We start from the raw sequence: 23,518 nt of genomic DNA on the forward strand, positions 1-23,518 counted from the left end.
GTTTATATACAATGTCATTATTTGTTGTCATTTTTAGTCCCACATTGACTTTGGTTGAACTTGTGGTAAACCTACTGCTCCTGGGAAACTCACTTAAATGTTTAGACACTTTTTAATCATCAGTCAATCAAATGCATCTACTCCTCACTAAAAGTTCACATCATATTTTTCAAAATGCTTCTGTATTTTGGGTTTACTTCTCAGCATTTGATCACTATCCTGACACGCTTTGACTAAATGAAAATGTTTTCAAGTTTTATAAATTCTTAAAGCAAAAAAAGAAACGTTTTTTCAACCAACTTTTCATTACTTTGTTTTTTCTGCAAATAAACTCATTTTTCTGTTTATATACTTGTCCAATGTAATAATTACATTTCTATGGAAAGATTTCTGGAAGTATTTTCTTGCAACAACACAGACATAAAAACAGCTAGACTGGCTGCAGCTTTGAAATATCTGTCAACCACCTTTTAGAGATGCAAATGAAGAAACCATGGAAACCTATTAAGCCAATGATTTTGGCTTGGATGAAAAGGCTTTAAAATGTCTGCACAATCACCGGAGTACGTGAGTGGACTTATGGAAAAATAACAGAAAACACAGCAGGTTTCTTCAAATGAAATGTAAAGTTCTGAAATGCAAGGTTTATGGAATTGCTCAGTTTTTTTGGGTAAAAATAAATCTGAAATGTATGTTTTTTTTTTTTAAATTAGGCTTATATTTACAAACTAGTTTAAAATCTCGAGAACATTTTGTTTTAATATTATTTTTCTGTTTCTGCAAAAAAGGCTGATTTTATTTTTATGAAGGAAACTTTTTAAATAATTTGATATTTCTTTCTACAATAAACTTGATGGCAAAGTAAAAATAATTAATTTTCTAATTTTTAACCCTGCAACACCATATTAATTCTAAAACTATAATTCTATGATTTTGTAAACAATGTTGTCTCAATTTTCTGCCCCTTGTGATTTTGTTTTAACCCAAAGTATATAATAGTGTAATTATCTTTTATAAATATAGAAATAAAAATATATCAATGTCATTTTACTGGTAATAAAACTTTTAAACCACCCTAATCTTTTATGATGATTTTATTTTGTATTAATAATCTACATTATGTTTAAAGGGCAAAGATTTGACTAAGTTTGTATCTGGGTCATGTTTTAAATAAAGTGTATTTCGAAACAATCCTTAAAAACAGATACTTATAGTAAAATCTGAATCATCTTTACAAAAAATACCCCTCGAGAGTCAGACAAGAAAACTTTCTGATTTGTTCATGCAACTCTAGAGTGACAGAAATCTGTCACAGGAAGATTCAGTCAGTAGAAATAAACAAACAAAAAGGTGGTTATCTTATCATCTGCCGTACGACAGCCCAGACCTGAGATACTGGTTACAATGTAAACTACTGATGTCAATAAAAAGAACTCCGCTAACGTTGTGGAAGAACCTCCGGCTTTGGGATGGGCCGTGGGGGTCTGGCAAATTCAAAAAGCAGACTGTAACTTCTTCGATGTTTTGAAGATTGTTTTAGTCACAGCAGATTAAATCCCTCTGAAATGCACCGTAATACCCAGGATTAGCGTTCAAGACACACAGAGTGTGTTGAGTTTCTGCTTCGCCGCTGTTGCTGGTGGGGGTTGCAGATCTCAGCCAGATCTGGCAGCAGTTGTCAGATCGCTGAATCACCTTCCCAGAACTGAGAGTTAGTAGGAACTTGTTTTCAGTCTAGCTTTCAAGGTTTTTGAGCGAGCTCTGTTGGCTTTTGACTTTTTACTTTGTAACTCCAAATGCATGTGCTGGCGAGACGGTAGGAAAAGAAAAGTACGGCTAGCAAAGTAGGACGGTTTCTGGTTAATGCTGAGTTCAGGCTTGTCTGGACAAGACAGAAATACACACCTGAGCTGGGAGCACTGCCGGCTGGAGATGGAGCCTTTGTTGGTCTTTCACTGAGATAAGAGAAATTCATCAGAAAATCACTTTAATGTCCAGACACTTGAGCTGTGGCTGTGCTGGTAGAGTTTAGTTAAAGCAAACACATTTGGATGAAGTCTGACAAACTCAAGTGGTTAAAGTGATGTTAATCATGTTAACAAGCATTGTTTTATAGCACAAATTCTCTGCAGGCACAAAAGTTTAACATCAACTAACAAAAAGAATGATCAAAGAGGCTCTACTGCAAAGAGTTTACAAGCAGCAAAAACGTTGCAACTTCTGTTATTTAGGTGCAAAACTGTTTCTTGTTGTAGAAATGGACTTCTTTCCTCTGCACCAGCTGACGTGTCACACCCCTTTTCAGTGTTTCAGGGAAAACCCTTCCTTTTCTGGTTGTAAGTGAATCACCAGGCGTTTTCCCGGACGCCTCACTCCATCCTTTTCCGTCAGGGCTTACCTTGCAGGCTCCTTGGTGCCACTACTGTTTGGGCCCTTTAAAAGTGCATGCTGAACAAGGCCAGTCAAGCTGGCAATCTGTTGCTCCATAGCCTTCATTCGCTCTCTGCAGAAACATTAGAAAACTTTGCTCATACCATCACTGTTGTTTCTTTGACTTTGTGAATGGATCGCAGAGCAACCCTTTTCCCCAGAAATAATCGTTTATCTTTAGGAAGGATATGGGTTGTGTTAAGGAAAGGGGGGGGGGCTTCAGCGGCTGCAGACAATAAACTGACAGAAGGGTAACAGGATCAGAACAATGCCTGAGTTCTGTATCACAACCACCAGTGCATTAATAGATTCCAGGACAGCTAAAGGAAACTAGGGGTTTATTTAGAAAGTTCCTAAAAGTTTATTTTGAAAGTTATCTTTAAATGCCAAGTAGGTATCCCAAGACATTTGAGGCTGTGGTTAAAGTCTTCTTAGGTGGTCCTGTTTGATCGGTCTGACCCAATGAGCTCAAAAACGTATTTAAAATTGTCCAGATTTGTCTTTTTTTCCAAGCTTATATACTTTCTTTGAGTGAAGCTTGGTTTTCTAGGAATTCTACACTTCTTCTGTGGTCTCAGTCAAACCTAACCATGGTTCAGGAAATTAGTTTCAGCTATTTTTGTTGGAAAAATAAAGAGCATCAGAAAGATTTATAGTATTTCGTGCAGTTCTTAACTCAAAAAAAGATCCTGGAGAAACTTTGGTCAGATAAAAAGCAACAACAGTTTGTTCACATAAAATGGCCATTATCATGTAGGCGCATTAGTCTGTGGGGTTTAATTTGCAGCTCTGGAAGCTGGAAAACCATGAGGTTAAAACCTTGCTGTGTCATGAATGATAGTCAGCACTTTAGAGCTAATGGTTAGGGTGAAACCATGATGCAAAATTAGTCCATGCTTCATGCAATGTCTTAGTTTGGATTTAAACAAACTCTTTGGTTTGGTTTGATGAGGGCTTACCGTGTCAGATCCTCACTTGGAGCTGGAATGGCTCCCAGGGTTTGACCCTGGAGATCTGGAACCACAGGTGGTCCCATGTTGTTTCTGGGCTTAGTTCCTGAAACGTCATCCTTCCTGAAGGACTGGCGCACTGGGGAGCTTCTCTCCATGGGAATGCCATGTGGTGGTACACCATGTGGTGGTACACCATGTGGAGGCCCACTGTGGATGTCAACCATCCGTACCTCAGTCATCCGGTGAGGCGATGGAGGAGGAGTCTTGGAACCCAATGTGGGAAGCTGGCTGTTTCTAGACTTCTGTCTGAACAGAGAAGGGTGATCTATAGTGTCCGTGGGGCTGGGCCCACCATAAGAGCCTGTGGAGCGGATGGACGCCCGGTGGAAACCTGCCATGCCATGCTCTGGTCCATCAAGCCCAGGACAGGGATGAGAACCGGGTGCAGCGACCATGCCGATCCGTCCCTCTTGGAGCATATATGGATCAGCATACAAGCCCTCATTCCCCCTGCTTAAACTGTGGCTCTTTCCAGCCATTCCTTCATCTGGTTTGACATCCCGTCTCTCAAGAATAGCGCTGGGGCAGGGAGAGATGGATCGCGTTGTTGGGTTGGCATTAGAGATCCGTTCCCTGGGAACAGTAGAACTCCCGGGTAGAGAACCCTGTCGTGATCCAAATGGGATTCTGGACGGTGACGGGGGCATTGGGTGGGAAGAAGGAGGGAGTGGTCCTTGCATCGGGTGGTGTGGTGGGGGACCCATCGGTGGGTGTCTAAGAGGGTGCTGACCCTCACGGCCAGGGTGCGCCATCTCACCAAGCATCTAAATTTAAAAAAACATAATGAAAAAAGAGAGTAACGTTAATACTTTAAAACGCAGAAAATATTCTTTTTCATAATCAGAACCGTCTAAGCCAGAGATCTGCAACTTATAACGCTAAAAGAGCCATTTGGTCCAGTTTCTTACTGACCAAAACCCAGCTAGAGTCGCATAGTCCCACTTCACCGCTTAGACAAATACAATTTATGTTTTTGTTACCATAAAGCCATTCATTAATAAAACACAGGTTTTAAACTTTGATAATAATATGTTGTCAATGTATATTAAACTAATTCTAATTTTATTCGCTTTTGACAGCAGTACATATGGGTTCCTTTTTTTAAAAAAATAAAATACACCCTGTGTTGAATAAGATACTCCTGTGGCAAAGGATTTACATGAATTAAAAATGCAAGAAAACCTCCATCCTTTTTCTTTTTTAACAATATAAAACATGAAATCATTTTCAGTTATCTGATATGTAAGCTAATTAAAACATGCAGTAAATAACTCAACTAAAACAAATTGCCCCAAACTAAAAACCTATTATTTTTGTAAATTGTTAGCATTTTTCTTTAAAACCAAACAGCAACGATGGAGGGATAAAAGAGCCACAGGCGGCCCCAGAGCTTCTGGTTGCAGACCCCTGCTCTGAGCAATGCAGCTTAAAAAGTGAAATGGAGAAAGTGGGGCAGACAACCAGACTGCATACTTTTGTCTGCTTGAGCGTCAACCAGTATGTACTTTGTGTGCAATTTGTATTTCTGCACTCAAAATGCCCTTGAAACAAAAGCAACTATTAAAAAAACGTAATACTGTTGCTTCTTACAAAACAACCCCATCTTTATAGCTTTCAAAATCAGAATGTAGCTTCTTTTTGGCCACAAACACAGAGTTTCACCTAATGTTCTTGCTATTATGCCTGCAAAGCAAATTGTACAACCTGTGAACACATATTTTTGTCATTTGATGTCTTTTTTAATGTTGTTGTTAAAGTGATTTACTTTTTTAGCTTTAAACAAACCTGCTTTTTTGCAGGAGAGACAACAACTTTCTGAGGGAATTCCCTCCTGGGGGCAAAATTGTTGTAGGTTAATTTGCTGCAAAATCTGTGGTGCGCTCTCTGTTTAAACCTTATTTTTAGCAAGGATCTTTATCACAAGCAACTCTGAGGATCAGCGTTAAACATAATATGACTTATTTTGTTGGAGGAAAAGCTACAAACAAAAAGGAGAAACTCTTTCCTCTCTCTTTCCTTCCACCAGCAAAAGGAGCTAGATCACAGATTTCTGTGATTGTATTATTTGTGTATTGCTATTGCAATAAAGACTTACACATCTTACATTCACATCTTAGTTGGTTTAGAATTTAGAAAAACTACAGCACAAAAATGCAATTTTGCTAAAAGGAAATACACCACAAAGGTAACATGCTTGGAAATATTCTTAAAAAAAGCCACTCCCGTTATCTTCTGATCTATTTTTAAAGCATTTCCAAAAGGTCTTTTAATTATGATTATGCCTTTTTTCTTTAGGCAAGAACATGTGTCGGTTTGTTGGACATAGTTTCTGCAGAGTGGCAGTGGTTCATTTGAACTTTGCAACTGAGTTGTCAGTGGGACCGCTGGCACAGAGCAACCCCGCCCCCATTTTCCTTTGTAGAATGGAGCAAGGAGCTTGTGGCCCACCCAGCGTATTTTCTACATCACAAATAAGCTCTTTGGAAAATGGCGTTCCTGATTCATACTGATTTGAATAAAGAATTACTCATGAAGGCAATTTTAAGCTTAATAATTAATTATTTGCTCTAACTGAATTTAATTGACAGACAGTAATAAAACCTGTGTAATAAAAAAAGTAGACTGATAAATGCAGGCTTAGCCTAACCCACTTCCATTTCCGTCAAGTTGGATGTTATTGTTTCTTCCTTTGCATGACTCACAGGTTACACCTAGCAGTAAAGAATCATCATGAGGTTCTTTCAAAACCTTCAGGTACAGCTTTTTACAGCTCTCTCTATTTCCTTTTTTTTTTTTTTCAGAGCACCAAAATGGATTTCCAACAAAAAGTTAACAATGAAGTGGGTGTAACTCTTGCGTGCACTAAGGCATGTGTGCTCGCACGGGCAGGAATACAAAACTTGATCCGAGTGTTCAAATACAAAGGGCTTATGCTCGGCTGTCACAACAAACAATGTGACTAGGAAACCCGTTCAAAGTGAAAGTTCACACAGCTCGCAAAAATAACCACCACCATTCTGAGCGAGCAGCAATAACACCGCGAAAAAGCCCAGCTGATGACTGTTGTCAAACCCCAAACAGCGCTGCTATTCAAAGGTGTCTGCACTCAGAAAAGCTTCTAAAAGGAAAGTTGGTACTTTTGAGGGGAATTGTTCTGGCTGTTGTTAAAAGTCAGAGATTTTTCTTTTTCTTTTTGTCAATGCCAAACATCTGGTGCACCTTTACAGTTCAAGATAAATAGGAAAACAGCCCTAAAACCCAAATATTTTCAGAACATTTCAGCTGAACATCTGTGCCAGTTTGACATGCAGACTTTCCCTTTTCCATCCCGGTGTTTAGTCTCTAATAATGCGGGCAGCCTGTGTGATTTGTGTGCACACAGTCTCTTGCTGTGTCAGCGAAAGGTACAGTTTCCAAACTAATTCACAAACTGCAGAAAGTCGGAGCGAGCCAAGCCAAACACACAAAAAGGGCTGTGCTGTAAGCGGCGTGTCAACATTCATAGTCGTATTGTTTCTGCTTAAAGCAGCAAAAATGTTCTCTTCTTTTGTTTTGATAGCTTCACAAAAATTAAATGGACTCCCAGATAAAAGCCACAACTGTTTATGCGATACCTTTTATGCATAATAGTAACATCACTTGTCTGCATCAGATCAAGAGCAGAAATACAATTGAATATGTCAAATTACTTGGGGTCGTCTTTCAGTTTTTAAAGCAGAAAGTTTGCAAATGCAAGAGTTAACAAAACATGAATAGTTATCACACACCTTCATATATATATATATATATATATATATGTATTCCCCATCAAATTCAACTTTATTTTAGAGCACTTTTCCAGTTACCAAACACCTACAGTTCTTAACATGAAATAAATATTAAAAACACTATTAAAAATACTAATCATGATAAAAGCCCTCCTCAACATACATGCACATCGTGCAAAATTTATTTTTTTGTTTTTTCTTTTCCCCAATCGATGCAGTAAATTAATTGAAAAAAGCTCTAACTATATTTTTATCTATTGTAAAAGCGTTCCCAGTGTTCTTTTAATTATGATTATGCAGTTTTTAACCAAAATGTAAAAAGCCTGTGTCTTTTTTAAGATGTATTTTCTGCAGAGTGGCAGGATGATGTCCCATCATTCCTTTGTTTAGACTATTTCCCACTAGCTTACAGCCCCAACCTAACACCTTCAGAGAAACAAAAGCAGCAAGCAGTATCGGAGCTCTGCAGCCGTACAGTTTTGATCCAGAATTCAGCTCAGATGAGGAAAACCAAGACGTGCACGGATCTATTTGATTGCAAGTGGATGCATCAGAACTGGAGCGGTGCAGGGAGACTGTGGTCCGCCTATTTCAGTTGTGTCACAACAAAGCTTTTTTTGCACTGTTTTGAGTTTTTATCTGTTCCTGATCCATCATGATTTAAATAAAGAAATACTCAGAAATTCAGTTTTAGTCTTAAATCCTTTAAATGTCCTCCAACATACATAAAAATGCTACAAAAACATGTTAAAAACACCAAAAATATATTTTTTTATTGAAGTGGGTCTTTTAAATAAAAAAGCCAGGAGTGAAACCCGGTATTCATGCAGAACATTGTTTGTCCCCTCACAAGGGTTTGAACAGCTGCTCATCAGGAAACAGTGTGGACTCTCTCATCTTGACACAAAAACTTTTATTGAGAAAGAAGAAGTGAAGTTACTGAAGTTTTCTCAGAACATCTCGAATGTCCTGATTCTTTTCAGGGTCTATAAGATGGATGTACTTGTGAAATGCAGCATCCCAAGTAGGTCAATGTCAGAAACCGAGGATGCTTCTAACCATTTATTGGATTCAAACCTTCTAGTGTCTCTTTTTTTTTCAAATCAGAAACAAAATAAGGTTTTAAATTTATTTAGGTTAAGAATTTTTTGGAAAAAACAAATCATCAAAGATTATTTTGAAATCCTGTAAAGATGTTGGCGCCTCCTACTCTATTTTCAGATTTTACTACCACAAGAATAGATCTATTTACTTTGGGACTGGGGCTCATAACCTTCCAAGCTCAAAAATAGCAAAGAACTGAGCTGAAGCACAACAGAAATGACACAGCTGGAACATGTTTTTTTTCTTTTCAGTTCTGATGATGCTCAAAAATTAAATAAATGTTAATTATTATTATTATTATAATTTTTAATACACTGATAGCATGTGCTTTGCTAGTAGGGGAACATCAATGAAAGCTGTTTTGACACAACATGCTTCAAACCCTCCGTCCTCAAACACAAACTTATAACCGGGTGAAATAACGTGTTTTTCCTACAAAACTAATAACTCAAACTGCACATGATGCTTTTACTCAGACAAAATTTAAAGAACAAAGCACACAGACAGTAGGCAAAAGCCCAGATTGATGACAACTGAATGTTAAACTACTGTCTACACAACCCTCTTGCTAATTTGTATAAAGTTTTTCATTAACAAATTGATTTTCTTTTTTTCAAAGATGACACATTCAAGACATAAATACCTCTTTAAATCCGAGTGTACACATCCTCTGGTTAGATATTACAAACTTTTGGATTAGAGACACATTTTTCCTAAATCCCAGATGTTTTAAAAAACCAATCATCCATTCAAATCTTCAAGTAAATTCAGGTAAACAGCATGAGATCACATTTCTCCTAATGATTAACATTCAGCCTCTAAGCCCAGACTGTGGACTCAGCACTTTTGTGTTCTCAGGTAATCCAAAAGCAAATTGCATCATGTGACACTGGTGGCCAGCTTGCAGCCATCGCTATAACCTGACCACATTAAGTTGCTATGGAGAGTGTGACCTGCTGAACTTGCAGGCCCCCTCAGCTGTGATTATCAACCAGTGTTTTTATTAAGAAAAACATTACAAAAAATGAAAGCGTGACGCTGCCAACATTAAATGCTTTAGCAAGAGCTGCCTTACTGTTCTTCGTGTTTGTTTGGAGCGCTGATAAACAGAACTTTGAGTTAGACGCGCTGCCTGGAATCAGAGCGCATGTCAACATTACTTCCTGTTCTTCTGACGCCAGAATACCACACCAATAAGTCTGTCTGTTAGTTAAAAAGTAACAGAACTATTCTTAACAGTGCCTTTCTGCGTGTCCTACTTTACGTCAGCAGTTTCTCAATGTTTGCTCAAGCTTCATGAAACTACCTTGAACATTACCTGGCTTTGTTTTGTCTTTGCATTTCCCTTTTCTTGTGCAAGTTTTACATTTTTTTAAAACCATACATGCAGTATGATTGTTGTTGTCCTTTTAATCTAGATTGTATTTCTGCTCTTTCTCATACACACAGATTAAATAACTCTTCTTTTAGATGCAAAAGCTATAGGTTTTCCCCCAAAAAACTTTCTTTTCATGACGTTTACAGTTGGCTGTAAGTTTAACGCTGCCGCATGTAAATCTGTTGCAGACAGAGTGAAGCTGTGAGTTAGAGAACAAAGTCGGCCAGATTTTGTAAATTAAGGTTTAAGAAAATGGATTCTCCAGTTTTGTTGCATTTGCAGGAAATGAACGAAGCAGACTCGAAAGGAGAGAAAAAGATTAGGACTGGTGGTCAAGGGAAATCGTCCTGAGAACGGAGTTGAATTGTCTCTTAAACAAGCTGCAGCAGAGCGTGTAGCAAAAGCCCAAATGCAGGCCCCCAGGAGAACAATACAACACCCCCCCCCCTCCTCAAAGATTAAGAGGGGCAGGAGGACATTCCTTCACTAGAATGCAAACAGGATGTAAGGCAAATGGGACATTTGAAACACTCACCCGAGCATCGCCGTTGGCAGGTCGGGGTCCGTGGCTGAACGCCTGAGCTGGGTCTTTGTGGTACACCTTCAGGCAGGAGTGAGCGGCGATGTTCCTGTTTTGTGACATAAAGGCAGCCCAGACATCCCCGTCAGAAAAAGGACGATCTTGTCTCAGCCTGGATGTCTTTAACAGCCCAGCCAAGGGCACGTACCCCGACACAGGCTCTGACTCTCCCCTGTTCTGTGACATTTTCTGCAAATCTAAAAAAAAACCATCTACTTTGTGTGGCTGAAGACGCGGCTCAGCAGCTCGTGTGGCAAACAGACACTTGCTACTGCTGTTTGTGCCAACTTAACGGCACCACGGGACAATTTTTTACAACCCTGATAAAGAATTAGTCATAAAGTACAAACTTCACCTCACTCAAGGAGGAACTCTGTAGACCGGAGGGCAAAGTTTCTTACAAATTCAGAAGCCGTCCTATAAAAAATAGTTTTTTTTATTGATTGTTTGTCTTCTTGGAAATAATGCTGAACTAATTTGTCATAAATCATACCCTTAAAAAAGTAAAAACACTGAGCTTGCACTGCTTTCAATTAAACGCAGTGCAAAAAAACAAAACAGGAATATTTTCCTTTCTTTTGTCATGAGCTCAAAGAAAGTTTCACACATAAAAACAGAAGGAAAAGGAAGAGAAGTTTCCTAGCCAAGTGCATTTCCCTTCCTAAGCAGCCATGGACACAAAAGGGGAGGAGTTTAAAAGGACCGACTTGTGTATTGCGTGATTTGTTGTTCAAGAAAAGGGGCAATCTGCAGTGCTGATTGAATTAAACAACCATTATGAGTAAAAAAAAGAAAGAAAGGGTGAAGCTTTAATTTATTATTCATGTCCCCTTCTGTATTATATTAAAAGTCCCACATTCCCCCAAGCATCCTTACCTGACATCTGCTAGTTCGTAGTACATGTTCCGCATGTCGTCTTTGACGTAAACTGCAACGCTGGGCGACTCCAACATCTTCATGGTGAGTTGCTGTGGGAAGGCACTGACGAACAAAGCTCTGATTGTGTCGATGCTGGTGATCTCATTCGGCATGCGGATCTGTTTGGTCTCATCCCCGTACTGCAGGTACAGAACACCTAAAAAGCAAAAAAAAAAAAAAAAATAGGCACCTCAATTAACCCTGAAGATAATTCCTTCCAAATGTTTTCCATGGCAGAGATGTGCAGATGGACGGTTTGTCTTTTTCTCTCCCACTTTGAGAGCAAGGACATTTTCAAAACAATAAAAGATTTTTGGGCTCAAAGACACTTTTTTCAAAAAAGAATTTAGCTCATTCCATTTATTTTAAATATCTAATTTTACTAAATTACTTTTTCTTTTTTTTTGCTTTCGTCAAACACAACACTGCTTTAATGTTTCCCTTGTTTGTTGGTCACAATATTAAATTTATTAAGCTTGACCTTGTAATGGATGAAGTTCTCCCCCAAGAGGATATTTTATTTACATATTTTTGAGACATTCAATAGTTTCAAAATAGGATATTTTCCTTCTCTGGGAGCAGGTAGACTCCTTTGACAAATAGAAGACAACGTTTTTAAAGAACTTTATTTAAACTAGGTTATATTTTGATTATTACATGCTTGTTGAGACAGGACATAGCTTCAACAACCAGTTCTTTTTGTGGAAAATATTTGCAGAAATAGATATTTCACTAATTCAATGTTGGCATCTGTACAGAAGTGTTTGTGAAAAAACAACAGTTCCAGTTTTTGCTTAGCAGGTTTTGCTGTATGAAAGAGGAGGATGATAAAAAATGAAACCCCACTCAAAGAAAACAATTTTTTTTTGTGCAGCTTGCATTTGTGACTGTAGAATTGTAAATATATGGGCCTATTAATGCAAAATATCCATGTTGAACTGCATGTTCAGGATTTAATTTTTCATGGGACACGGAGCAGCGGCAGAGCAGTGTGCTCAGGGTGGAACAAAAAATAATTGCCCATCAAACAGACCAGAGCTTGAACCTCTGAACCTCTGGGTGTGGCATCTGTGCAGTTTTAGAAAAACAGATGTCTCTCCCACAACATTTATGGACACACCCACTCGACACTTGAATAACCAGAAGCAGTAAAATATGAAGAAAAAAAAAACATTCCCTGAAAAGGTCAGCATTTTGATGATCATAAAGGTGTTTAGAAAGAATTTTATGAAATCACAAAATCCAAAAGTTTCTGTTAGTTTCCGTGTCACTTTCTACACCAAAAATAGCTCAGCCTAAAAAAACAAAGGGGTTTGACTTCACGTGGCTTACATCCCATACAAAAAGAACCAAGCCAGTAAAAGCTACCAGATGTTTGTGAAATATTATACAAGATCCTACATGCTCCAAATTCAGGAAGTAAAAATGCAGTCAGTCTGCTGTTTTGTTTTAAACTACACAGTTAAAACTAAAAGCTCAAATTTGCAGAACAGCGTTCGTCTTTCTGCAGACATCCACTATGGGAAAAAAAATCATTTAGATGTTAACTTTTGAAGTGAATTTTATACAAATGATGCAACAATTACGAAGAGATTTCGGATTTGCAATAAGAAAGGTTTAACAGTCAAACCGTGCAACATTCCTGAGCACCTGGTTTCACTCAGAATTGAAAACAAACGGCCAGCTGGTTTTGTTACCAAGGAACTACAATGAAGTGCAGGCATAGAAGCTGAAAATGGGGATTTTGAAGTACGTCTCTCAATCCATTCTTACCAAAAAAGTTTAAATCAAAGCAATACAATTGCATAAACGTTCTTTAAGTTCTATAAGACTGCACAAATATCTAATCAGAAAGTATCTGATACTTACAGTAGGGGTTGTAAGGCTTTTCTGTTTTCAGCCGAGCGTTGGGACATCAAGAAAAACACCGCAGCAAAAGCACAGAAGACAGGGAAGCCCCAAATGTCCGCCGGGATTCAGTGGGAAGAGTGTGTGCGCCTCGCTGGCATCATGTGTGAGAGACGGTGGGAGGGACGGCGCCGTAAAGCGGAGCCCCCACCTTTTTTGTTCTCCTCCCAATCAACAGCATAACCCTCTGTCCTAATGCATTGTCCTCATGGTTTTTTTTTTTAGAAAGAAATAATGGAACATGCATGTGTGAGTTTAAGTCTGCAAATTAATTTAAGTTTCTTTCTTTTATTTAAGATGGAGCTGGAATTGTTGGGGTCACTTTTTCTGCCACCAACAAAGATCTTAGTAAATTACATCATGTGGTTTTTCTTACTGAATTCAAATTTCGCACTGTCTAAATTATTTTTTACTATACATGTTTATAAAAGCGGTATTTCTGATATCCATTGCCTCAAAACTGTATTCCAAGATGAAATAAGAACAAGAAAAAAATATGAAAAGCTGGAATGAGTAGCAAAGATTTTCCAGTTATGTTGGTAAAAGTTTTGGTTCTTCCAGCAGAACTTGATTTATGTTCACTTTGGGAGCAAATAAATGAGTTATCTAGCCTTCACTTATGCACATCTGTAATTACGAGTATGGTTTTTAACTTCTTACCAAAACGAGTTTTAGGAAGTAGAAGCAAAGAAATGAAGTCATCTTGGTCACATCTTAAAAAAAAAAAAAACTGGTTTCAAGGAGCTTGTTTTAATTTGAAGGGTAGCTCAGCAAGAACCTTTTATGTTTGCTTTGTGGAAAAGGAAGCAGCACAAATATATATAAATATACAGTATATGTATATATATGTATTTTTTTAGATAACATTTAATCTAAACTGTGAAAACCCAAGGCAAAAAAAAATAACTGAGTTCAGATCAACTGTGTGACCAAATCGTGTGATTATTGCTTATTATTAAGAAGATTTAACCACACCTTTTGTTTAAACACCGCTTTTCCTCTAATAAAGTGTTAGCAAAAGGCCTTTATCAACAATTTCATTTGTAATACCCCACTTCTCTCATTTGCAACCCTTCCAAAGTCTTCTGCCCCCCACCCTCATATAAAATGTTCTAGCTCTGCCACTGGTCTGAACTGTCTGCGGTCTGATGAATCAGAGTGCGTGCTGTCTTGGCAGGGAACTAACATTCCTTCACTTGTCATTCAGAAAAGACAATTGCCATCTTGAAAGCTTGAAAAGGAAACCCATCTCATAATTGGGTGGATCCATTTATCTTCTAAATCCATTTTCGGGGTCACATGGCTGCCAGAGCCTATCCCAGACACCTGTGGGCGAAGGCAGGGAACTCCCTGGACACAAACTGTTGCGGGGCCACCGTTCTTGCTTTTAGGCAAGAACACTGAGCACTGCGCCACCCTGCTGGGACCTTCGTTTTTAATGGTTTGTTTGTTGTCTCCTCCCAAGCTAAAGTCATAGAGCTTTTGTTTTGTTTTTTTAAAACAGAAAGGTTGATGTACCTAGCGAGCGGTCCTTCGTCTGGTTTGTCGAGCGCACAACAGGCAGACTGGCACGAACCCGGCTCCCGCGGGTGAACGCCGTGGGCGCCTCTGCCTCAGACATGGTGTCCAAAGATTCTAGGGAGGCCAAAGATAGATGGTCAACCTGGTCACCGACACTGGGCTGAGGGCTGGCGCCGTGTTTTGGGCTTCTGCTCTGCAGGGGGAAGAACATCAAAAACAACAACGATGAGCTCATAAGAAAACAGAAAAAATTAACACATTAAAACACTTGAGTTTCAAACTTCATCCATGTTTTCCAACAGTAAGTGAATTGTTGTGCCAATTGTGGAGTAAAATGTCTGCTTCTGTCTGCCTTGTGCTTTGAGAGACGCCCTCTCTTTAACAGGCAAGATTAAAGAACCTGTAATGATAACTTCAAGCTCGACTCCTGCTAAACAAAGGCAAACAAAACCCAAGACAGCCACCATGTAAAGTCCCCTCAGCCTCATGTTTGTCACTGGTACATGCTCGCAAACAAAATCCTTGCAGTGCAGTTCCACCTGTGGTTCAATCATCAATCATGCAAAAGCTTCTAAGTTTACGACAATGTGACTCACAATTTACTGCTGAAAGACAGAAACTGAGGTGTGATCAGAACAACCAGTAGCAGATTAGGAATTCTTTAATCAAAACTTTTAGATTGGAAGAGCTCTCTGTAATCCAACCTGCATGAAAAAGCCTTATCAAGCATGCAATGAGACAGTGTGGGACATAGCTTCATGGCCCACTGAACTGGTGCTGTAAGGTGATCAGCCCTAAGATACAAGAGACGACTGAAAGAAGGGGGCCAGCAAACATTGCCCTCCTTTTGCACCAATGTGAGAGCCAGTCCAACAAAGACACGGACAGACCCATCGGGCAACACAACATGCTTCTTTTCTTTCCCACTTAAACACATGACTAATCAGACGAAGAAAAATACATACAAAAACAAACACTTCAATAACAAAAGCTGATTTATTTTTGAAGCTTATACTTGGGGCAAACCGGTTAGGCCTGATGGTCAAGGTAAGCTGGCAGGTAAAGTGAAATGCTGAGACATACTGGGAACAAGCTCACACAGCAGGCGCTAGTGAGGGTGCACATATAGCCACGCACTACAAGACACACGCAGGCCAGCATGATGCAGATAAAAGGGGGGAAAAAAAGACCAACTAACTCTGTGGGGCAATTGGATTTTCATCAAATACGTCTGAATGTCAAGCTCAGAGTGAAGGGAGGCGAGCATGACCTGCAGAGACTGACGGAGGAAAAAGGGAGAGAGCAAAAAAAACCATATGGACAAGATGTTTCAGTGGGAAGCTGAGATGGAGAAAGAGACGGTCATCAAACACATATATCAATCAATGTCAACAGCAAAAGATTAAAAAAACAAAAGAAAAACAAATGGGAAGTGTTTCTTTGAGCAGAACGTGCTGGCTTTGAATCAGCAGTTACGATTAATAGGGGGAAGCAAGTTCCATTTTAAAGTAATGGGTTCTTGGACGGACTCTTTCGCAGTCATTTGCTAGGTGATTATGCATACATTTCTCTAATTTGTTCATACTGATGAATAAAAATCTGTTAACCCTCAATTAAAATTTGTAATCCCATTAAAATTCACTTAAGCAGCAGCACACAAAAACTAAAATTGTCCTTCTCTAATGGTGTCATAGTCTACTTAAAACAAAGTTTGCACTAAATTGATATGTAATCTGATACATAACATGTGTTGGGGAATTTAATCCTAACACTGAATTATTTAGGATCTTTTTCAGCAACGGGGGGTCCAAACAGCCCTCCCACACTGCTGCTTAATCCTTTCGTGCAACTGCGCCAGCCGTGGGGGTGTCAAATTTGACTGGCATCATCTGCCACCTGTAGGTAGCCATTATGCCAAAACGATCTGTCAATGTAATCCGATTCAAAACAGTGATCAGAATAAATTTGAACTCGTGCTCAACTTTAATTTAAACATAAATTAAACATTGGTGTTTTGGTGTGAGGAGAAAAAGCTGCCATCAAACAGAACCAGTAACTGCAAGTACAGTTATTGCATCAAATTAAATATTAATCAGTCAGAGAAGACACTAGTTTAAAAAAATGTAATAAAGCGTGGATTAGATTCTGCTCTTTATGACAGCAGTGGTGTTTACCAACACATAAATAAATAAATTAAATTTACAAACAGACATTGAAGAATATAGTCACACATCACTGTTGGTTATAGAATTTCATCCAGGCAAATAATAAAAATACACAAATACTAGCTTAATTTTCTTATTTGTAATAAAACAGATCAAATTAAACACAGCAAAAGAAAAACATCTTTATTGTATTATGTTCTACATACTCATAGCAACTTTTACAGTCTAAATATAGGCTGTTTAGAATCTGAGCGTAGACGCCAAAGACTGCATCGTTAAAATGTGAGGTCAACCAAAGGAATCTAAAGAACCGCTCCAATGATTTTTGGTGTTTTTAACATGTTCTTGAGGCATTTTTATGACGATGGAGGAAATATATTAAGATAATTAAGCCTGAATCTGCATTTCGGAGTATTTCTTTTTTCGAATCATTGTGAATCAGGAGCAGACAAAAAAAAGCAGTTTGAAAAAGATCCCAATTGTGACAATGAAAATACGCTGGGTGTATTCGCTCCTGGACATAATGTTCATTCTACATACACGTTCTTGCCTTTGAGCTCAAGGAAATTCAAATAGAGCTTATATCTGAAAAATGCCTAATTTCTATTGAAGTGCTCCAGACTGACTGTTTCTGCACTTTCTTCCACCTATTTACTGTTTTGTGTTCATGTTTGGAACATCAAACAATGTTGGCTCTGATTCGCTACCATAAACGTCCTCGCCAATGATGATTGCTTATCCTGTTGATAACCGGCCCAGTTTCCCCTTCTGACAGAAATTCCCATTACAGCACATCAGCGGCCCATGGTGGGCTTGGTTTGCACCGTTTATCGAATCAATTCAAAGTGACGCAGCACCTTTAATGTTTAGTGACCGCGTTGTAAAAATAAAAACACGAAAGAATTTCACAATAGCTAAAAAAAAAACAATGTTAATCCAAATACTATTGATAGCTAACCCCTAATGTTCGGTTCTATTATAGCCTTGATGGGCTGGATCCTGAAACTGTCAGACTTTTTTATGATGTTTTATGATGTCATATCCTGCCAAGCCTAGACAGCTTACAAATGCTTATATTCAACTCTATAGGCATGAATTGGCCACTTAACAACACCTGTAATTCCTCTTAATGAGCTTCAGATTCAACACAGAATACCAAAGCAGTGGATGAAAAGTGCAAATGAGATTCTATGTCTTACATTTACTGCTTGAAGTCAGGTAATAGGTTAGGTCTGTCCATTAGGAGTTGTTTCTCTCTTTTCCTCTAGCACACGTTTTATGTAACAGCTAAAGAAGACATGAAACACCCAGTTTTCAGAGACACTCTTACCATACTAACTTTTTCAGAGTTTGAGGTCCAGATGCAAACCCGCAGGCTAACCTCGGATTATCACAGTAAAACCTGCTTCGACCCGCTCGCACCTACAGTGCTTTCCAGCCTAGCGATTTCCCACACTTAGGACCAATCCCTGCAGCCGGCGGTTCTGCTCTTTCAGCAGTAGCTCCCTCTGTACACCACAGTGGTTCTGACAGCTATGATAAATGTATAACAGACTCCCTGATATTAGTATGCATAAAGGAAAAAAGTTTGAACGCAATGGGAAAAAAAAGACAGCCTTGGGAAAAAATCCATCTGGAAAAAAACGCTTCAACATTTTTATGAAATCAGAAAATGTCAACTTCAGTGATGGGGGGATGTCAGTGGAGAGCTAACGCCAACGGGCTGTTAGCAAAAGGCCTTTATCAAGCAGCAAAGAAAGTGTGACAGACCCAGAGAGGACAGCAATTACAATTTTATCATGAATTGTTGTGTACTTGACAGATCAAAACAATTCACTTCCATCTTTCCTCCCCTTTTTCACAAATAAAAAAAATGAGAATAATAAAATAATGTAGAAAAAGTTTTGCTAAATTAGGGCCATCTAATCCCAGTCTTTAAAAGCTGGTGTCCCGCTTGTTTTTTAGACATCTGTGCCCCCACTGGTCACCTACATCAGGTGTGTTCCACCAATGCGGAGCAGCAAGGGCAGAGGTGGATGGACAGGAAACAGGACACCAGCCTTCGAGGTCTGGGACTGAACCGTCCGGGATTTGATCGAAAACCATAACTGTGAAGCAAACAGATTAAAGGCTGTGAGCAGTTCAGTTGTTCTATATCCGTGTTGGTGTGCTTGCGAGCTCGGATGTATGCATGCATGAGTGAGCCAGGGCCATTGTTCCAGAAAATGTGACCCAAGCTCACGACATCCTGCAAACATTTATGTAACGGGGGGGATTGAAAAACAGCCTACTGTCATTACAAGGAAGCTCAGCTCAGAGTCTGCATAGCAGCCAAGACCTAACGGGTCAGCGCTCTTGCATGTGATACGCAGCTCTCTACAGTGCCAGCTCTGCCAGGTGCACAACAGAAAGGCTTTTTCCTTGCAATGTGTCACCCAGCGTGGTCATTTAAAAAAATAAAAAAAAGCTCTTTAACAGTGGAAGGACAATGCGGCATGATTTCAGAAAGAGAGGTAGATTACATATTATATCATGCTGCTGCCATCTCGGCTTCTGACACATAGGCTGACGTGGAGCGGAGTCTAAAGGAAATTATGATTGTTAAAAATAATGGCAGGTCCTGATGGGACCCTGCTGTGTCACTCATGGAGGTGTAAGTATAGGCCATCAGAAGCTGACACATGATCGTGCTCTGTGCATGCTGTCAGTCCACAAAAAGCCAACTGATTGGTCCTTTTTTCCCCCTTACATGTTAAAGGTAATACGTTTATACAGTAAGAAGTTGCGTATGAAACAGTCTACTTTTGTTCTGGAAAGAAACCTTTTTTTTCTGACACCTTTATGATATGAAATAACAAACACACTGAAGTCTCACTTAGAGGCCACAGTTTGGAATGTATTTGAAACAACAGCCGCAATACAAATACAGTGACATGCCGTAACCAACCCTTTCTTTTGTCACATATTAATCCGATTTTTTGTTATTTTATCATTACTTCCTAGATATAAAACATTGGGCGAAAAAAAACAAACACATGTGGTATTAGGGCTGCACGATATGAGGAAAACTTGCGATATGTGATATTAGTGATCAATATTGCGATAACGATAAATTTGCGGTAAATAAACAAATAGAAAAATAAACAAAAACATCATTCCCATTTCATTGCAACAGTTTAAAAATTATACTCCAAATGACCCTCATCGACATGGGGGACAAACGTCAGGGTGGCTAACCCTGGTCCTCAAGAGCCTCAACCCTGTCTGTTTTCCAATTCTCCCTAGACTGCTCGATAATGATAACCAAAATCAGGTGTGTTCAGTCAATCAGGATGTGAAATCACTTGAGTCAGCCAATCAACAGCAAGCTGGTTAAGGAGAGCTGGAAAACAGGCAGGGTTGAGGCTCTTCAGGACCAGGGTTAACATAATAGGCCTCCATCTGATTGGTCAACAATGGGAAGGCGTCCATCTGATTGGTCAAAGCATAAAGGGATTAATTTGATGTGTTAAATGCTTCAAGCTGCTAGAAGATTGTTTTAACACATTTTGGGTTTGCGATTTATTGCGATATTCGCCGTCTTTTGCGATATGCATATTGCAGAGCTGGATATTGCAATATAACGATAAATTTGCGGTATATTGTGCAGGCCTATGTGGTATAAAGCCCTTTTAATTTAAGAGTGAAATCTGGCTTGATCCAAGGTTTTTCTTAAATCTCCTGCATCCTTTTTCACCGCTGCAGTCACTTGGGTCGGCTATCCGGCCCCTTCAGGACGTATATAATTAGGTCAAAAATGCAATAGTAAGACATTTTCCAACACCACACATGCCTTTATTTTGAGTGCATACTAGGCCTGCACAATATACCGCAAATTTATCGTTATCGCGACATTAAGCTGTGCAATATGCATACCGCAAAAGACGGCGAAAATCGCAATAAATGTTTACCTTAAATGTGCTAAAACAATCTCATGGCAGCTTGAAATATTGAACAAATGAAATAAATCCCTTTATGCATTTAACCAATCGGAAAGACCCGTTTACATTGTTGATCAATCAGATGAGCCCTTTTATGTTTGATGTTTGCCTCCTACGTCGACAAGGGTCAGTTGGAATATAACTTTTAAACTGTTGCAGTGAAATAGAAATGATGTTTTTGGTTGTTTTGCTATTTGTTTATATACCGCGAATTATATCGTTATCGCAATATTAATCACCAATATCGCATATCGCGAGTTTTCCTCATATCGTGCAGCCCTAGTGCATACATTTAAATAACCCTAATGAACGACAAGAGACCGTCTTACTAGTTTGAATGGTTTGGTAGAGATGCCTATGATGCCATCCTTACAGACAACGGCAAAACTACTGTATGGCTCTGCCGTCCACTCATTTATCAAAACCCAAAAGGTGAACATCAAAACAAAACATTACCTTTTTTCTCAAAGGACGCTACTGACTTCAAATTAAAAGCATACATTACTCTTTAAGTTTTTAACAATGCTCGCAATAAATTAAAAAACATATATCAAATAAATGGCATGCACATAAAGTCACTTAAAAAAATGTGCTCACTTCTGAAAACAGTCTCTGGTGGCCATTTGAGGAACTGCAACAATAATGATTTCTGGGTCTTCTTGACATTTTTGTGCCATAAAACAGGTCTCATCTGTACTTGAAATGAATTCCATCTCACAACTCACTTGTTCTCAATTAGTCTTTAACACAATTTCAATTCAAGTGTAGACATTTCTACCTGAATGTCTGCATAGGATGTTAATAGCTCTGAGCATTTATTGCATTGTATTTGTATACTTTTGCAGCATTTTTCCTGTTTTGTGTTTTTATATTGTACAGTCCTTCAGAGACGGTCTTTAAAGTGATTTGTTAATAAAGCAACAGCTATTTATTTGATGTGATCTACCATGCGAATTCCTCAAGCAAAGCTCATTGACTTTTACATTTTCCCCTTTCCATGCATTACTTTCTTAATATTCTGAAAAGAAGTTGCTCTAATTAGAATTAGGTTTAAAAAATAAGTGTACTTTTTTTAGTAACCACAAATAAAGAGCATCCTTGAATCCTGTTTTTGAACAAAACCTTCACTACCACAACAAGTTGATGAAAAACAAGTGAGACAGGATTAAAAAAAAGTTGTATAAAACTATGAGGCACTGCAGTTCTGTACAATCACAAAGCTCCTGTCAATAAACCAGTCTGTATACTGTCTGTGTGCTTTTGTCTTCTATAGTCAAAATACCATTATAACTAAATCCCAGAGTCATCCGTTCCCATTCATGGCTGCAGAATCCCTCTCTCGCTCCCTGCTCTGATGCATTCCTCCTCTAATCCCGCCGCACAATCCCCAGATGACCTTTCACAAAGCGGTTTGTTTGTTAATTGGCATTTTAATTTAAACGACTTCGTTGAAATCCCATTCAAAGCTGACAATAACGAGGAAGGTAAGCTCCAAAGTCACACCATCTATACAAGATAATGACGGATGATGCAGAAAGTAATGACGATCTGAAAACAGAAAAAAACAAAAACACAGCAAGCCAATCAGCTGCAGTTTTCTCATGACTCCCAAACTGGATGTCTGAGCCCAGAATGGTCTCTTAAAGAAAACATCACCTGAAATAGGAAGGCAGCCAAAGTCGACTCCCAAGAATCTAACTTTCAAAGTAAAAGTGTCAAACATGCATACAAAAACAACTGAACTGTTTACCATTCTTGAAAGAATTAGTCTTCAGTGACTTCCATGTGAGACTGGAAACTCCCCGATCCAAGGGAAACAAGAGTCTCTTCCTCTGGTGCTTTTTCAGCCACTTGCTTTGCACAGCTGCCCTGTCCTGCTCTCTTTTCGTTCTAGCCCACAGCGGATGCACACACTCCGCCCCCCCCATCGCTAACCATCAAGCACAATGTAAGCAAAAAAAAAAAAAAAATCCCCACCATGTGGACATTAGAGGGAAAGCCGTTGCTCATTGTTTTTTACATTTGTGTGAGGTGGCAGCATAAGGTGGTGATCAAACGCTCTTATGTCCAGCTTCAAAAATGAAAAAAAATGCTTTGAGATTCAAAAAGTTTCTTGCAAGAAAAAAAACAAACAACAACAAAAAACTGCCTAAAACGGCTGCTTGATCATTAATGAGCTCGTCTGGGCTCATCTTCTGTCTTACGGTTCCTGAGGCTGTAACCCCAAACATTCTGATCATTACAGCAGCCTAGCCCTGTTCAAATGACTGTTGTCAGTATAGCAGTTCTACTTGAAGGTGGTGCCTAGGGCTGAGTAAAAAAAAAATAATTCAAACCAAATCAATCTTTACTTAGAATCAGTATCGACCAATAAAATCAATTTTCTTTCTAAAGTCGTGTTTTCTTTGAGCAAAAAAATCGTTTTTCAGGTAAGAATTTATGAATTACGTACTAATTAAATTCCACATTTATTCAGTTTATATCACATTTGTGGGGAAAGGTTTTTTTAGAGGCAACTGACAAGTTTTAAATGGAAATCTAAAAGATCAAATCAATAATTAACAGGGGGATTGGCCTATTACTACCAGTAATTCTGTACAACTACAATACAAACCACAATAAAAAAAAGTGCCAATTCAGAAATATGTCACAGTATATTTATATAGGAGCAATAAAAGTCATATTTCTGCTTTGTTTATGGACTGAAGCAGAGCTGTCATGAAAGACCAGATGAAGTCACACAGTCTGACAGTT

At 38.8% G+C, this 23,518-nt stretch overlaps 1 protein-coding gene across 15 annotated transcripts in view; it reads right to left on the bottom strand.

The window, feature by feature from the left end:
• The window catches only part of kiaa1217 (KIAA1217 ortholog), a 115,315-nt gene that overhangs the window by 15,481 nt on the left and 76,316 nt on the right, over nt 1-23,518 (bottom strand). For 9 of the 15 annotated variants that reach the window (XM_023949985.1, XM_020712665.2, XM_023949984.1 and 6 more), the window contains exons 3-9: nt 15,818-15,898; nt 14,617-14,812; nt 11,149-11,347; nt 10,228-10,321; nt 3,390-4,207; nt 2,399-2,503; nt 1,906-1,955 (exon numbers count right to left, since the gene is read on the bottom strand). In XM_023949985.1, the coding sequence (XP_023805753.1) occupies nt 1,906-1,955; nt 2,399-2,503; nt 3,390-4,207; nt 10,228-10,321; nt 11,149-11,347; nt 14,617-14,812; nt 15,818-15,898 (1,543 nt within the window). Of the gene's footprint in view, nt 1-1,905; nt 1,956-2,398; nt 2,504-3,389; nt 4,208-10,227; nt 10,322-11,148; nt 11,348-13,059; nt 13,191-14,616; nt 14,813-15,817; nt 15,899-22,514; nt 22,650-23,518 lie in introns of those variants that run through there. The other 6 variants (XM_023949982.1, XM_023949993.1, XM_023949988.1 and 3 more) reach the window with 4 other exon arrangements.

The sequence above is a fragment of the Oryzias latipes genome, chromosome 20, assembly GCF_002234675.1.
Source record: "Oryzias latipes chromosome 20, ASM223467v1".
Lineage (NCBI taxonomy): Eukaryota > Metazoa > Chordata > Actinopteri > Beloniformes > Adrianichthyidae > Oryzias > Oryzias latipes.